Source organism: Schistocerca cancellata, chromosome 10, assembly GCF_023864275.1.
Source record: "Schistocerca cancellata isolate TAMUIC-IGC-003103 chromosome 10, iqSchCanc2.1, whole genome shotgun sequence".
Lineage (NCBI taxonomy): Eukaryota > Metazoa > Arthropoda > Insecta > Orthoptera > Acrididae > Schistocerca > Schistocerca cancellata.
The window spans coordinates 73,485,642-73,502,251 of NC_064635.1; the positions used below are offsets into that span (position 1 = coordinate 73,485,642).

The following is a 16,610-nucleotide window of genomic DNA, read 5'->3' on the forward strand; positions in this document are numbered from 1 at the left end:
CACTACACAAAGGCAGCAGCTACTGGGGTAGCAGAGTATCTGCGGAGTGCACATGGGGGTTTTCCAGGCTATGCGTGTGGTTGAGGTTCTCTGACGAACACTCGCCAGACGACTCGCAGATAACGAAACCAGACCGTGTTCAGAGAAAAACACTTCGACCGTCAAAGGTTTGTCAGTAAATTGTCGAAGTATTCGTAACAAATTTCTCGAATTTACTGCCCCCTAGGAAACTTCTCGCGCTCAAATTATTCTCGGAAACGAGAGGTGGCTGAAACGTGAGGTACAAAGCTCTGAGACGTTTAATGATTGATGGAAGGTACATCGAAAAGACAGGTTAGATTTCGTAGGAGAGTGTGTGTTTATTGCAGTTGACGAAAATATTGTCTCTGATGAGGTGTGACAGTGGTTACCTGGTCGCGTGTAACAGGTCTAGATGAAATTGATTTGATTGTCATATGTCTACACCGGCCATCCGATTCCGCTGTGAAGGTTTCAGAGTCACTGACAGAAAGTCAAGCGCGGAAATACCCATATCATGCAATATTACATGGATATGACTATAACTTACAGGGTATAGTGTGGGACGTCTATGCAGGGGCACAGACAGACATTCTTGCGGAATTCTCTTTAACATATTTTCTGAAAACTGTCTTGAGCAGGTAGTTCGACAGCCCACAGGCAATGGAAATATTATTAGACCTCGTAGCATCGAGCAGGCCTGACTTAATCGACGACGTCAGTATAGAAACGGGGATTAGCGATTATGATTTGATCACAGTGACTTTGTTTACCGAAGTTAACTAATCACTCACTAGGAGAGTATTTTCGGTAGAAAGAGCAGGTAGATAGTTGTTAGGCCCCCAAATGGTTCAAATGGATCTGAGCACTATGGGACTTAACGTCTGAAGTCATCAATCCCCTAGAACTTAGAACTACTTAAACCTAACTAACCTAAGGATATCACACACATCCATGCCCGAGGCAGGATTCGAACCCGCGACCGTAGCAGCCGCGTGGTTCCGGACTGAAGCGCCTAGAACCGCTCGACAACAGCGGCCGGCTGTTAGGCCCCCACATTTTTTTTTGTCATCAGTCTACTGACTGGTTTGATGCGGCCCGCCCCGAATTCCTTTCCTGTGCTAACCTCTTCATCTCAGAGTACAACTTGCAACCTACGTCCTCAATTATTTGCTTGACGTATTTCAATCTCTGTCTTCCTCTACAGTTTTTGCCCTCTACAGCTCCCTCTAGTACCATGGAAGTCATTCCCTCATGTCTTAGCAGATGACCTATCATCCTGTCCCTTCTCCTTATCAGTGTTTTCCACATATTCCTTTCCTCTCCGATTCTGCGTAGAACCTCCTCATTCCTTACCTTATCAGTCCACCTAATTTTCAACATTCGTCTATAGCACCACATCTCAAATGCTTCGATTCTCTTCTGTTCCGGTTTTCCCACAGTCCATGTTTCACTACCATACAATGCTGTACTCCAGACGTACATCCTCAGAAATTTCTTCCTCAAATTAAGGCCGGTATTTGATATTAGTAGACTTCTCTTGGCCAGAAATGCCTTTTTTGCCGTAGCGAGTCTGCTTTTGATGTCCTCCTTGCTCCGTCCGTCATTGGTTATTTTACTGTCTAGGTAGCAGAATTCCTTAACTTCATTGACTTCGTGACCATCAATCCTCATGTTAAGTTTCTCGCTGTTCTCATTTCTACTACTTCTCAATACCTTCGTCTTTCTCCTATTTACTCTCAAACCGTACTGTGTACTCATTAGACTGTCCATTCCGTTCAGCAGATCATTTAATTCTTCTTCACTTTCACTCAGGATAGCAATGTCATCAGCGAATCATATCATTGACATCCTTTCACCTTGTATTTTAATTCCACTCCTGAACCTTTCTTTTATTTCCATCATTGCTTCCTCGATGTACAGATTGAAGAGTAGAGGCGAAAGGCTACAGCCTTGTCTTACACCCTTTTTAATACGAGCACTTCGTTCTTGATCGTCCACTCTTATTATTCCCTCTTGGTTCTTGTACATATTGTATATGACCCGTCTCTCCCTATAGTTTACCCCTACTTTTCAGAATCTCGAACAGCTTGCACCATTTTATATTGTCGAACGCTTTTTCCAGGTCGACAAATCCTATGAAAGTGTCTTGATTTTTCTTTAGCCTTGCTTCCATTATTAGCCGTAACGTCAGAATTGCCTCTCTCGTCCCTTTACTTTTCCTAAAGCCAAACTGATCGTCACCTAGCGCATTCTCAATTTTCTTTTCCATTCTTCTGTATATTATTCTTGTAAGCAGCTTCGATGCATGAGCTGTTAAGCTAATTGTGCGATAATTTTCGCACTTGTCAGCTCATGCCGTCTTCGGAATTGTGTGGATGATGTTTTTCCGAAAGTCAGATGGTATATCGCCCGACTCATATATTCTACACACCAACGTGAATAGTCGTTTTGTTGCCACTTCCCCCAATGATTTTAGAAATTCTGATGGAATGTTATCTATCCCTTCTGCCTTATTTGACTGTAAGTCCTCCAAAGCTCTTTTAAATTCCGATTCTAATACTGGACCCCCTATCTCTTCTAAATCGACTCCTGTTTCTTCTTCTATCACATCAGACAAATCTTCACTCTCATAGAGGCTTTCAATGTATTCTTTCCACCTATCTGCTCTCTCCTCTGCATTTAACAGTGGAATTCCCGTTGCACTCTTAAGGTTACCACCGTTGCTTTTAATGTCACCAAAGGTTGTTTTGGCTTTCCTGTATGCTGAGTCTGTCCTTCCGACAATCATATCTTTTTCGATGTCTTCACATTTTTCCTGCAGCCATTTCGCCTTAGCTTCCCTGCACTTCCTATTTATTTCATTCCACAGCGACTTGTATTTCTGTATTCCTGATTTTCCCGGAACATGTTTGTACTTCCTCCTTTCATCAATCAACTGAAGTATTTCTTCTGTTACCCATGGTTTCTTCGCAGCTACCTTCTTTGTACCTATGTTTTCCTTCCCAACTTCTGTGATGGCCATTTTTAGAGATGTCCATTCCTCTTCAACTGTACTGCCTACTGCGCTATTCTTTATTGCTGTATCTATAGCGTTAGAGAACTTCCTACGTATCTCGTCGTTCCTTAGTACTTCCGTATCCCACTTCTTTGCGTCTTGACTCTTCCTGACTAATGTCTTGAACTTCAGCCTACTCTTCATCACTACTATATTGTGATCTGAGTCTATATCTGCTCCTAGGTACGCCTTAAAATCCAGTATCTGATTTCGGAATCTCTGTCTGACATGATGTAATCTAATTGAAATCTTCCCGTATCTCCCGGCCTTTTCCAAGTATACCTCCTCCTCTTGTGATTCTTGAACAGGGTATTCGCTATTACTAGCTGAAACTTGTTACAGAACTCAATTAGTCTCTCTCCTCTTTCATTCCTTGTCCCAAGCCCATATTGTTCTGTAACCTTTTCTTCTACTCCTTCCCCTACAACTGCATTCCAGTCGTCCATGTTTATTAGATTTTCGTCCCCCTTTACATACTGCATTACTCTTTCAATATCCTCATACACTTTCTCTATCAGTTCATCTTCAGCTTGCGACGTCGGCATGTATACCTGAACTATCGTTGTCGGTGTTGGTCTGCTGTCGATTCTGTTTAGAACAACCCGGTCACTGAACTGTTCACAGTATACATCCTCTGCCCTACCCTCCTATTCATACGAATCCTACACCTGTTATACCATTTTCTGCTGCTGTTGATATCACGCGATACTCATCTGACCAGAAATCCTTGTCTTCCTTCCACTTCACTTCACTGACCCCTACTATATCTAGATTGAGCATTTGCATTTCCCTTTTCAGATTTTCTAGTTTCCCTACCACGTTCAAACTTCTGACATTCCACGCCCCGACTCGTAGAACGTTATCCTTTCGTAGATTATTCAGTCTTTTTCTCATGGTAACCTCCCCCTTGGCAGTCCCATCCCGGAGATCCGAATGGGGGACTATTCCGGAATCTTTTGCCAATGGAGAGATCATCATGACACTTCTTCAATTACAGGCCACATGTCCTGTGGATACACGTTACGTGTCTTTAATGCAGTGGTTTCCATTGCCTTCTGCATCCTCATGTCGTTGATCATAGCTGATTCTTCCGCCTTTAGGGGCAATTTCCCACCCCTAGGACAAGAGAGTGCCCTGAACCTCTATCCGCTCCTCCGCCCTCTTTGACAAGGCCGTTGGCAGAATGAGGCTGACTTCTTATGCCGGAAGTCTTCGGCCGCAAATGCTGATTATTTATCAAAATTTAGGCAGTGGTGGGGATCTAACCGGGGACCGAAGACGTTTTGATTACCCCTGGACCACGGTGACCCTCTAGGCCCCCACATAGTCAACGAAGTGACATCGTTTAGTTCCATTACGATAGGCGTGGAGGAATTATGGGCAAAGTTTAAATGGAATGTAATTCATATTCGGGAGAAGTATGTGGCTAGTAAGTGGAGTAAAGACGGAAACGACCGACCGTGCTTTAGCAGCGAAAGTCGAAAAATGCTGAGGGAGCAAAGGCTGTTGCACCCTCGATTCAAAAGAGAACACGCAAATGAAGACAGGCAAAAATTAATAGAAATTCGTGCGTCTGTTAAAAGATCGATGCGCGAAGCTTACAACAGTGATACATTAGCAATAGATCTTTCCCAGAATGCGAGAAAATTCTGCTCCTGCGAAAATCGCTAAGTGGTTCTAAGGCTTCCATACAGTCACTCGTTGACCAGTCTGGTGTGGCAACAGAAGACATCAGAACTAAGTTTTAAATTTCAGATTTAAGAAATTGTTATCGCAGGAGAATCGTACAAACGCACCATCGTCTGACCGTCATGCAGACCCCCATATGGAGCAGACAGTCAAAAATGGTTCAAATGGCCCTGAGCACTATGGGACTCAACATCTTAGGTCATAAGTCCCCTAGAACTTAGAACTACTTAAACCTAACTAACCTAAGGACATCACACACACCCATGCCCGAGGCAGGATTCGAACCTGCGACCGTAGCAGTCCCGCGGTTCCGGACTGCAGCGCCAGAACCGCTAGACCACCGCGGCCGGCGCGAGCAGACTGTCATAAGCGTCTCTGATGTAGAGAAACAACTGAAAGAATTGAAAGCAAGTAAGTCCGCAGGTCCTGGTGGAATCCAAATTCGGCTTTACAGTGAGTGCTCTACAGCACCTCATTCATCGCGAATCTTACGCCGAGCGCGAAGTCCAATCGCTCGATTGGAAGAAAGAGCTGATGACCTCGTTATGTAAGAAAGATAAATGAACGGACCCGCAAAATTACAGATCAATATCTTTAACAACGGTTTGCTGTAGAATCCTTGAAGATATTCTCAGTTCGAATATAATAAGTTTCCCTGGGAGGGAATAGCTTCTGTCCATAAATCAGAATGGTTTTAGAAATCATCGCTCGTGTGAAACTCAGATTCCCTTTTTCTCACATGATATTCTGCGAACCATGGATGAAGAGCAACAGGTGGATTCCATATTCCTAGATTTCCAAAAAAGCGTTTGACACGGCGCCACACTACTGACTGTTAATGAAGGTACGAGCATAGGAATAGGTTCCCGAATATCTGAGCGGCTCGAAGACTTGTAAAGTAACAGAACCCAGTATGTTGTTCTCGACGGTGAGTGTTCATCAGAGACAAGGGTATTGTCAGGAGTGCCCCAGAGAAGTTTGATAGGACCGCTGTTATTTTCTATACACATCAATGATCTGGCGGACAGGCTAAGCAACAGCCTGCAGCTGTTTGCTGATGATTCTGTGGTGTATGGGAAAGTGTCGCCGTTGAGTGACTGTAAGAGAATACAAGATAGACAATGTTTGTAGTTGCTATGGTGAATGGCAGCTAGCCCTTGATGTAGAAACATGTACGAGGGTCACTCCAAAAGAAACACACACTATTTTTGTAAAAATACAGTTTTCATTCTGCATGTGTGAAAGTTTTACAGTGAATAGCTACATCATTCCCTCTTGTTTTCAAACTTAGTTCAACCTGTTCCCGTGAGTGGCGCCGTCACAGCATGTCTTCAAGATGGCTGCTACACTTGACGTTCGTCAGAAGCAACAATTCCTGTGCTGTGAAAACGAAACAGTGGGAAACGTCCACAAGAGGTTGGAAAAGGTGTATGGAAATGCTGCTGTCGATCGCAGTACAGTTAGTCGGTGGGCAAGCAGGTCACGTGATGAAAGCGGGCACGGAAATATTGAGGATTGTCCTCGCAGTGGCAGGCCTCATACTGCACACACTCCAGACAATGTGAAGAGAGTTAACGAATTGGTGACTGCTGACAGACGCATCACAGTAAACGAATTGTCACGCTACGCTGGGATAGGGGAAGGAAGTGTCTGGAGAATACTGAAAGTGCTGGCGTTAAAAAAGGTTTGTGCCAGGTGGGTTCCCAGGATGCTGACAGTGGTTCACAAAGAAACAAGAAAAACGGTATGCAGCGAACTTTTGGAACAGTATGAGAATGATGGAGATGAATTTCTTGGAAGAATTGTGACAGGTGATGAAACATGGCTCCATCATTTTTCACCAGAGACGAAGAGGCAATCGATGGAGATGCATCATGCAAATTCACCCAAGAAAAAAAGTATTCAAAACCACACCTTCTGCTGGAAAAGTTATGGCTACGGTGTTTTTCGATTCCACGAATCTTCCTTGTGCCAAGTGAAACCACCATAAATTCTGATGCATATGTGACGACACCGAAGAAACTTGAAGTTCGATTGAGTCGTGTTCGACCACATCGGCAAAAACAGGATGTTTTGCTGTTGAACGACAACGCAGGGCCACATGTCAGTCAAAAGACCGTGGAAGCGATCACAAAACTCGGATGGACAACAGTGAAACACCCGCCATACAGTCCTGACCTGGCTCCATGTGACTATCATCCCTCTGGGAAACTGAAAGACTCTCTTCGTGGAACAAGGTTTGAAGATGATGACTCCCTTGTGCACGCTGCCAAACAGTGGCTCTAACAGGTTGGTCCAGAATTTTACCGTGCGAGTATACAGGCGCTGGTTCCAAGATGGCGCAAGGCGTTGAGAGGGATGGAAATTATGTGGAGAAATGAAAATATTGTTTATAAAGGATGTATCTACACACTGTAAAACTTTCAAACATGTGGAATAAAACATGGATTATAAAAACAGTGTAAATTTCTTTTGGAGTGACCCTCGCAAGTTAATGCAGATAAGAGGGAAAAACGAAGATAACGTTCTAGTAGAGCTCAAGTGGTCTGTTGCTTGACACAGCCTAGTCATAACATTGCAAAGCAATATGAAATGGAATTAGCAGGTAAGGATTGTAGTAGGGGAGGCGAATGGTCGACTGAGTCTCATAGGGAGAGTTTTAGGAAAGTGTGGTTCATCTGTAAAGTAGGACACTTACATGACACTGGTACGGCCCATTGTTGAGTACTGGTCGAGTGTCTGGTATCCGCACCAGGTCGGATTAAAGGTAGACATCGAAGCAGTTCAGAGGAGCGCTGCTAGATTTGTGACCGGTAGGTTCGAACAACACGCAAGTATTATGGAGATGCTTCGGGAACTCAGATGGGAATCACTGCAGAAAAGGCGACGATCTATCGAGGAACACTGCAGAGAAAATTTAGAGAACCGGCATTTGAAGCCGACTGCAGATCGATTCTGCTGCCGCCAAATTACATTTCCTCTAACGACAGCGAAGATAAGATTAGAGAGATTAGCGCTCGTACGGAGGAATATAGACAGTCGATTTTCCCTCTCTCTATTTGCGAGTTAGACAAGAAAGGAAGTTAGAATTTTATATTATTACTTTCAGCTGCTGACGGGCGTTGACATATATCAACGGAGACAGTTGAAAAGATGTGCCCTTACCGGCACTCGAACCCGGGATATCCTACTTACATGGAAGAGGCTCTATCCATCTGAGCCACCGAGGGCACAGAGGATAACACCACTGCAGGGACTACTTCGCGCACGCTTCTCGCGACACCCACATTCTCACATATGTCCACACACTACATTCGTAGTGTCCCTACTCATTAGTCGTGGAAGACATACTTACCAAGTCCTCTAAGAGTTCGGGTAATATGTGGATATGGATATGGTGTCTGTTCTTTCGGACATGTCCGAAAGAGCAAATGGTTCAAATGGCTCTGAGCACTATGGGACTTAACACCTGAGGTCATCAGTCCCCTAGAATGTAGAACTACTTAAACCTAACTAACCTAAGGACATCACACACATCCATGCCTGAAGCAGGATTCGAACCTGCAACCGTAGCGGTCGCGCGGTTCCAGACTGAAGCGCCTAGAACCGCTCGGCCACTCCGGCCAGCCCGAAAGAACAGACACCATATCCATCTAAGTATATAGTTGTGGCAAAACCGACAATGACCTTCCTCTTCTCTACGGATGCACACATATTACCCGAACTCTTACGGGACTTGGTAAGAATGTCTTCCACGAGTAATGAGTATGTTGAATAGGAACACTACGAATTTAGTTTGTGGACATACAAGGTGAGAATGTGGGTCTCACGGGAGACGTGCGCGAGATAGTCCCTGCAGTAGCATTATCCTCTGTGCCCTCGGTGGCGCAGATGGATAGAGCGTCTGCGATGTATGCCGGAGATCCCGGGTTCGAATCTCGGTCGGGGCACACATTTTCAGCTGTCCCCGTTTACATTTATCAACGCCCGTCAGCAGCAGGAGGTATTAATATAAAATTCTAATTTCGTTTTAGACGGCTGCAGGTCATCAATGATGTCTGTTCTTTCGGACATATCTGAAAGAACATACACCATATCCTTGTAAGTATAAAGAAAGGAAGTGACCAGTAGTGGTACAGGGTACTCTCCGCCACGCACCACACGGTGGCTTCCGAAACGTGTTTTTAGTTGTAGATGTACTGATACCAAACATACGCCTTAATTTGAGCAAGAAATTTCTGAGGTATATCTGAAGCACAGCGTTGTCTCAAAGTCATTTATAGATTCTGCGAAAACCGGAAAAGAAGAGAATATGAGCATTGAACATGTGTCACTATAGAGGGATGTTGAAAACTGGGTGGACTAATAAAGTAAGAAACGAGAAGATACTCCACAGAATAGTCGAGGAGAGGAACACGAAGAAAACATTGTCGTGAATAAATCACAGAATGATATGAAGTATGTTAAGACATCAGGAAATAACTTCTTTGCTTCTTGAGGAAGGTACGGAGGGTAAAAATTATGGGGATAGATAGAGAGTGGGATACATGCACCATATAATTGAGGATGAAGGGAGCCAGTGTTAATCTGAGGTGAAGAGGTTGACAGTGGAGAGGAATTCGTGGCTGGCTGCATCGAACCAGTTAAAACACTGACGACCGTTGAAAAGCAGGTTGCTTTTTCGTCATTTACAACGTCGAATGGGTAATTTTGGTAAAAATAATTCCAGGTAAAATTTAGTAAAATCTTTATAGATAACCTACGTATCGTTTTTAAATTAGAGTCTTGAATTTTTGATATATTGTAAAATCTGGGAATTAATTATGCGCTGTAGCTTTTGACAATTGTATCGTAAATATTTTAGCCACTGTGCGTATTTAAATGATCATCTCAGAACACACAGACGTTTGCATAACGTACTTCAAAAATTCTTTTTGTTTTATCTTGCAAGACAGGGTGATACATTTTATAACTTTTACTTAGGAAAAGATTGTCCTCCAATAGAGAATTATTAGACCCAAACTGGAAAGCAGTGATCAATTTTAATGGTCAGAATGGGTTTGGTTACCAGAGTCTGTTGAGGACAGTAGTTGGTCAGAACATGGTGGAGCCTACGCCGTCCGCGCCCCTGAACGATGCCGTGAAAGTCAGGTGAAGTAATCTATACATTGCTTCCCGAAATACCGTCCGCATTTGATACCAAGTGGAAAGTGGAGCTACTTACATTTAACGAACTGATTTGAGATTTTTGTGACAGTTTGACAAAATCTTCATAGTCAAACTCTGACACTACGGAGCACTGAATGACAATTGCCAGGTTATTTCTATTTCAAATAAACTATATCGGTTTTAAAAAATTTGGTCACCTTGATCGTAGCTAAATCATTTTCAGAATTTATCTAGTTTAAATAAAGACATAATCCAGAACGAGATTTTCACTCTGAAGCGGAGTGTACGCCGACATGAAACTTCCTGGCAGATTAAAACTGTCTGCCGGGCCAAGTCTCGAACTCGGGACCTTTGCCGTTCGCAGTCAAGTGCTCTACCAACTGAGCTTCCCAAGCACGACGCGCAATCCGTCCTTACAGCTTTACTTCTGCCAGTACCTCGTCTCCTACCTTCCAAACTTTACAAAACCTCTCCTGCGAACCTTGCAGAAATAGCACTCCTGAAAGAAAGGATATTGCGGAGACATGGCTTAGCCATAGACTGGGGGATGTTTCCAGAATGAGATTTTCACTCTGCAACGGAGTGTGCGAGATCGAGTCTCAGTCAGGCACACAGTTTTAATCTGCCATAAAGTTTCATTTTGTTGAAAGCTGTGTCGGTTCGTGGAGTTTTTTATAGTGGGTTCACTAGAAGACAGATAACAAAGTTCCAAGCAACTAACATAAAAGGACGAAAATGAATAACGTAATAAATACTATAGGGGTATACACCAACCTTGTATTGCATTGTATGTTAACCGGGGGCCTAGAAACGACGGACAGACTCCGTCCCCGCCGCAGCCACAGTGGTCCACAGCCCCACGACGGCTACCGCAATCTACTTGACCCATCCGCCGCCCCACACCAAACCCAGTGTTATTGTGCGGTTCGGCCCCCGTTGGCTGATACGCAGAATCTCGTATTTCGTAAAGGAGAGTTACTAATGTGAGCCAGGGAAGGAGGTCTCTTCAAACAGACAGCAGGAACTACCTCTTATTGTGTCCCAGTCAACAGTTCCACACAGCTTCAACAGTTTTACTGTATTATTGATGAAATGTCCGCCACCGGTAGCTGAGTGGTCAGCGCGACAGGATGTCAATCCTAAGGGCCTGGGGTCGATTCCCGGCTGGGTCGGAGATTTTCTCTGCTCAGGGACTGGGTGTTGTGTTGTCCTAATCATCATCATTTCATCCCCATCGACGCGCAAGTCCCCGAAGTGGCGTCTGTTGTGGATTGGCAAGAGAGCCAACCCGGTGTGAGAGGAAGCCGAAAGGCACGCGTTTTAGCTCACGCAGGCTGGCGTGAGGTCTGGAACAGGTCAAGGAAATTAGACTAGCAAAAAAGGACGTAGCTGTCGAATTCTTAACTTTAATCCATAAATGGTGAACATCGTTCTTGACGGTGCATGTTTTACAGTATCAATAGTAACTGGTAATGGCCTTTGCTAGGTCGTAGCAAATGACGTAGCTGAAGGCTATGCTAACTATCGTCTCGGCAAATGAGAGCGTATTTTGTCAGTGAACCATCGCTAGCAAAGTCGGCTATACAACTGGGGCGAGTGCTAGGACTTCTCTCTAGACCTGCCGTGTGGCGGCGCTCGGTCTGCAATCACTGATAGTGGTGACACGCGGGTCCGACGTATACTAACGGACCGCGGCCGATTTAAAGGCTACCACCTAGCAAGTGTGGTGTCTGGCGGTGACACCACAGCGTCCAATCGAAAGACTTGCGCCATGCGAACGGTCTACTCGACGGGAGGCCCTAGTCACTCGACATTTTTTTAATTGATGAAATTATGTACTACAACTTATGTACGACAGAGTAGGAGTTGCAATGTACTACGTCTGACAGTGTTCTGTAAGTCGTCAGGTGTGGCTCATGTGAGGAAGGGAGGAAGCAGCAAAGGAAGAAAAGGAACGGTCATTTACCTTAGGCTTCACTGTCCATAGTTGCTTCGGAAGTAGTTGCAAGGGAAGATGACTTTTGATGAGTCTCGGCGACTTAAGCTTCGCACAGGCGTCCATCGTATGGGTTCCCATATTCGTCAGTGTCTTCAGAAGTGAGGAAAATCTGCAAAGAAATTCTGGCTATACTCTGCGATAGGCAAAAAATACGTATAGTACAATATAACATGCGAAACATATATGTATACTGTACTGTGATAATCCAAAAACTATATTGAGGGTAAAAACAACATGCCATGTGCTATTATGTACGAGGGTTGTTCGGAAAGTAGGAAATGAGCGGTCGTGAAATGAAAACCACAGTGAAAATCAAAACTGTTTTCTTTGCACATTTAGCTACATCTTCCAGGTACTTTTCTATATAGTCACCGCTCCGACTTAGACATTTGCCGGAGCATTATACCAAATTTCCAACATCATCGTCATAGAAGGCTGTGCTTTCCGATGATTCCCTACGCTGGTATATAGCGCGTAGCCTGCGCCCAAGTGTTGTCTTCGGATCCAGCGTTTCACGTGAACAGATACGATACTCAGGACGAGCCAATTAGGGCTGTGTTGTGGGTGATCGAGCGCTTCCCGTAGGAAAGGCTGCGGGAGCGTCTTCACTGCCCCTGCAGAGTGCGGCTGAGAATTACCATGAAAAGAAGTGCGTGGCAGTCGTGTTAGGTGGGCTGCATCCATTAAGGCGAAGCCTCTCAGCTTCTACCTAGCGGGAGACATTGTTGTTCTAGGCACCTTTACTCGCTCACAGTGCGCTCACAACTGAAAGGGCGTCTTGATGCGATTGGCGGGCATACTAGAGACACTGCCCAAAACGTCTGTGAAAAGCCTCGTTGGATTTTCACAGTGGTTTCCATTTCGCGACAGATCGTTTCTCACTTTCCGAGTAGCCCTTCTACACTACTGGACATTAACATTGCTACACCACGAAGATGTGATACAGACCCGAAATTTAACCAACAGGAAGAAGATGCTGTGATATGCAAATGATTAGCTTTTCGGAGCATTCACACAAGGTTGGCGCTGGTGGCGACACCTACAATGTGCTGACATGAGGAAAGTCTCCAACCGATTTCTCATACACAAACAGCAGTTGACCGGCGTTTCCCGTTCCCCGGAACTATAAGTAGAAAGCCGCGACCGACGTGAAATATGAAAGGCCATTCCTTAGAATTCGTTCCTCGCTCCTTCCGTTCATCTTGGTGAACCGTTCCTTTGGACACGTTAGTTCGCGAACGACCCATCTCTAGAGCAGATGCGAATGCAGGCACGCTCGGCGCTATTGGAGAAATATCTTACATGGAAGACGCTCTATACACACGAGTGCCAGTCGGTATGGGACATCTGGCTGTGTGCTGCCAAACACGTCAACTACCGCCCGAGAAACATTGAAACATCATGATTTATCGCAGATTCGATTTTCGAAAATGTTTGAAACCCATTTTGAAAATGCTGCACATCGTGGGCGTCGGAGCTGCCTACCACGCAGAGACATCTGCCACCGGCAGCGACTATGGTGGTTAACCGTGAGTCGCGGGCGGCTAGGAAACACTGCTGGAACTGGAGGACTTCTAAGTCGTGGAGGGACTCGTGTACGGCGCCAGGATAGCAGATTTTCTGTCAGCATGAAAATTTTAACACAAATTTATTTCTAATCTGAGACAAATTTTAACTTCAAATGCGTATTTCTCGATACAGTGTTTTTCAAGCAGGACAAAATGGACAACGTACACACTAATAAGATGTTGTTGTTGTTGTGGTCTTCAGTCCAGAGACTGGTTTGATGCAGCTCTCCATGCTACTCTATCTTGTGCAAGCTTCTTCACCTCCCAGTACCTACTGCAAACTACATCCTTCTGAATCTGTTTAGTGTATTCATGTCTTGGTCTCCCTCTACGATTTTTACCCTCCACGCTGCCCTGCAATACTAAATTGGTGATCCCTTGATACGTCAGAACATGTCCTACCAACCGATCCCTTCTTCTATTCAAGTTGTGCCACAAATTTCTCTTCTCCCGAATCCTATTCAATACCTCCTCATTAGTTATGTGAACTACCCATCTAATCTTCAGCATTCTCCTGTAGCATCACATTTCGAAAACTTCAATTCTCTTCTTGTCTAAACTATTTCTCGTCCACGTTTAAGTTCCAAACATGGCTACACTCCATACAAATACTTTCAGAAACGGCTTCCTGACACTTAAATCTATACTCGATGTTAACAAAATTCTCTTCTTCAGAAACGCTTTCCTTGCCATTGCCCGTCTACATTTTATATCCTCGACCACCATCAGTTATTCTGGTCCCCAAATAGCAAAACTCCTTTACTACTTTAAGTGTCTCATCTCCTAATTCCCGCAGCATCACCCGACTTGTTCATCTTATATCCTCCTTTCAAAACACTGTCCATTCCATTCAACTACTCTTCCAAGTCCTTTGCTGTCTCTGATAGAATTACAATGTCATCGGCGAACCTCAAAGTTTTTGTTTCTTCTCCATGGAGTTTAATACCTACTCCAAATTTTTCTTTTGTTTCCTTTACTGCTTGCTCAATATACAGATTGAATAACATCGGGGAGATGCTACAACCCTGTCTCACTCCATTCCCAACCACTGCTTCCCTTTCATGCCCCTCGACACTTATAACTGCCGTCTGGTTTCTGTACAAATTGTAAATAGCCTTTGCTCCCTGTATTTTACCCCTGCCACCTTCAGAATTTGAAAGAGAGTATTCCAGTCAACATTGTCAAAAGCATTCTCTAAGTCTACAAATGCGAGAAACGTAGGTTTGACTTTCCTTAATCTATTTCCTAAGATAAGTCGTAGGGTCAGTATTGCCTCACGTGTTCCAACTTTTCTACGGAATCCAAACTGATCTTCTCCGAGGTCGGCTTCTACTATTTTTTCTATTCGTCTGTAAAGAATTCGTGTTAGTATTTTGCAGCCGTGGCTTACTAAACCGATAGTCCGGTAATTTTCACATCTGTCCACACCTGCTTTCTTTGGGATTGAAACTATTATATTCTTGTTCTGTCTCATACATCTTGCTCACTAGATGGTAGAGTTTTGTTAGGCCTCGCTCTCCCAAGGCTGTCAGTAGTTCTAATGGAATGTTGTCTACTCCCGGGGCCTTGTTTCGACTTAGGTCTTTCAGTGTTCTGTCAAACTCTTCACGCCGTATCGTACTCCTATTTCATCTTCATCTACATTCTCTTCCATTTCTATAATATTGTCCTCAAGGACATCGCCCTTGTATAGACTCTCTATATACTCCTTCCACCTTTCTGCTTTCCCTTCTTTGCTTAGAACTAATAAGATATCTCCAGAAATTTGGCTCAATTACTCGTCAAGATTGTCCGCAAGGAGTGATAGGCAATTTTTTAAAAAAATTATTCATTAGTCGTTGCAGAAAACCTAATCAAATAAGCACGATAAAACGGCATTTTTCTTTCACACGTCCTCCAGTTTATTAGCTTTTTAAATTTAGAAATGTGCCATTATGCCATGCACAGTATTCCAGAGACTAAGAAAATCGTTGATTTTTTGGCTTCATATAAGATTTTTAAGCTGCAGTACTTCCGTCACGGACACATCTCACTTTGGCCAGAGTAGTTTTAACTCGTCAGATGGGGGGGGGGGGGGGGCGCTTAACGATGATAGCTCTTTAAAAAAAATCAGAAAATGTTCTCCAAGAGTCAGTACATAATGCCCAAAAAGCTTCACATTGATTCCTTTGTTAGTTTAAAAATATCGCAAAAATCGCTTATTTTGTAGGTTGGCTGAGGTGACTCGACCCTTAAACTCACTGTTTTAGGAGCGACATCAATCGGGCTTACACTGCTCAACAGAATTAAAAGAACACTTTTTCGAAACCCCGTAATTGACCTGAAGAGATGTACCTGGACTAAATTAAACCGTATCAGAACGGTCCATGCAAGATGCAATGCATATAAGTACAAGTGGGGTCTATGCGACACACCAGCCTGTGACTGTGGAGCACCAGAACAGAACGCCCGCCATATTATTGAGGAATGTCCCTTAAGAAGATACGCCGGACCTGTCTCTGAGGCTATATATGTGAAAACCTCTGCGTTGGATTGGCTGTGCAATCTAGATAGTGAGCTATAAATATGTGAATGAGTTTCTAGTCAGGCTTGCCAAGCTTTTAACGTTTAGTTATTTTGTCTTGAGTGTTTGTACTTTATCCTTTTGTGCTATTGCTTGTTTTTTACACATGTACTATTTACACATTGTTTTGTTTTATACGTTTCGTTTACATAATGTTGTATTTATATAAAATATTGTCGCTGTATTGCCATACGCAAAATAAAATGAAATAGGTGTAAGAATTAACAAAATGGAAAGAGCATTGGTTTGACCAAAAATATTTACAACAAGAAATGTATATCTAGAAAAACAAAACTAAAACACTGCACCACAGTAGTTCCTTTGCTATTGGTACGTTAATCTTATTCTCACATATATCTCTGATAGTTGCCAAAAGTGTCTATACATTTATCTTGATGGCTATGTACAGGAATATGGTAATCTTATTAGGCGCAGACTCAATCTTGACTATAGGCTGGTACAGACAGACAGGTGCAGACTGGTACAGTCTGGTGCAAACAAATGCAGACTGACTAATCGGAGGTCTGTACACTCGTTATAATACCT

At 43.8% G+C, this 16,610-nt stretch overlaps 1 protein-coding gene across 1 annotated transcript in view; it reads right to left on the bottom strand.

Annotated features, from left to right (window-relative positions):
- Positions 1 to 16,610, bottom strand: part of LOC126106651 (luciferin sulfotransferase-like) — an 80,808-nt gene that overhangs the window by 25,294 nt on the left and 38,904 nt on the right. The window contains exon 4 of the mRNA XM_049913010.1: positions 11,901 to 12,042. Coding sequence (XP_049768967.1) covers positions 11,901 to 12,042 — 142 coding nt within the window. The remainder of the gene's footprint in view (positions 1 to 11,900; positions 12,043 to 16,610) is intronic.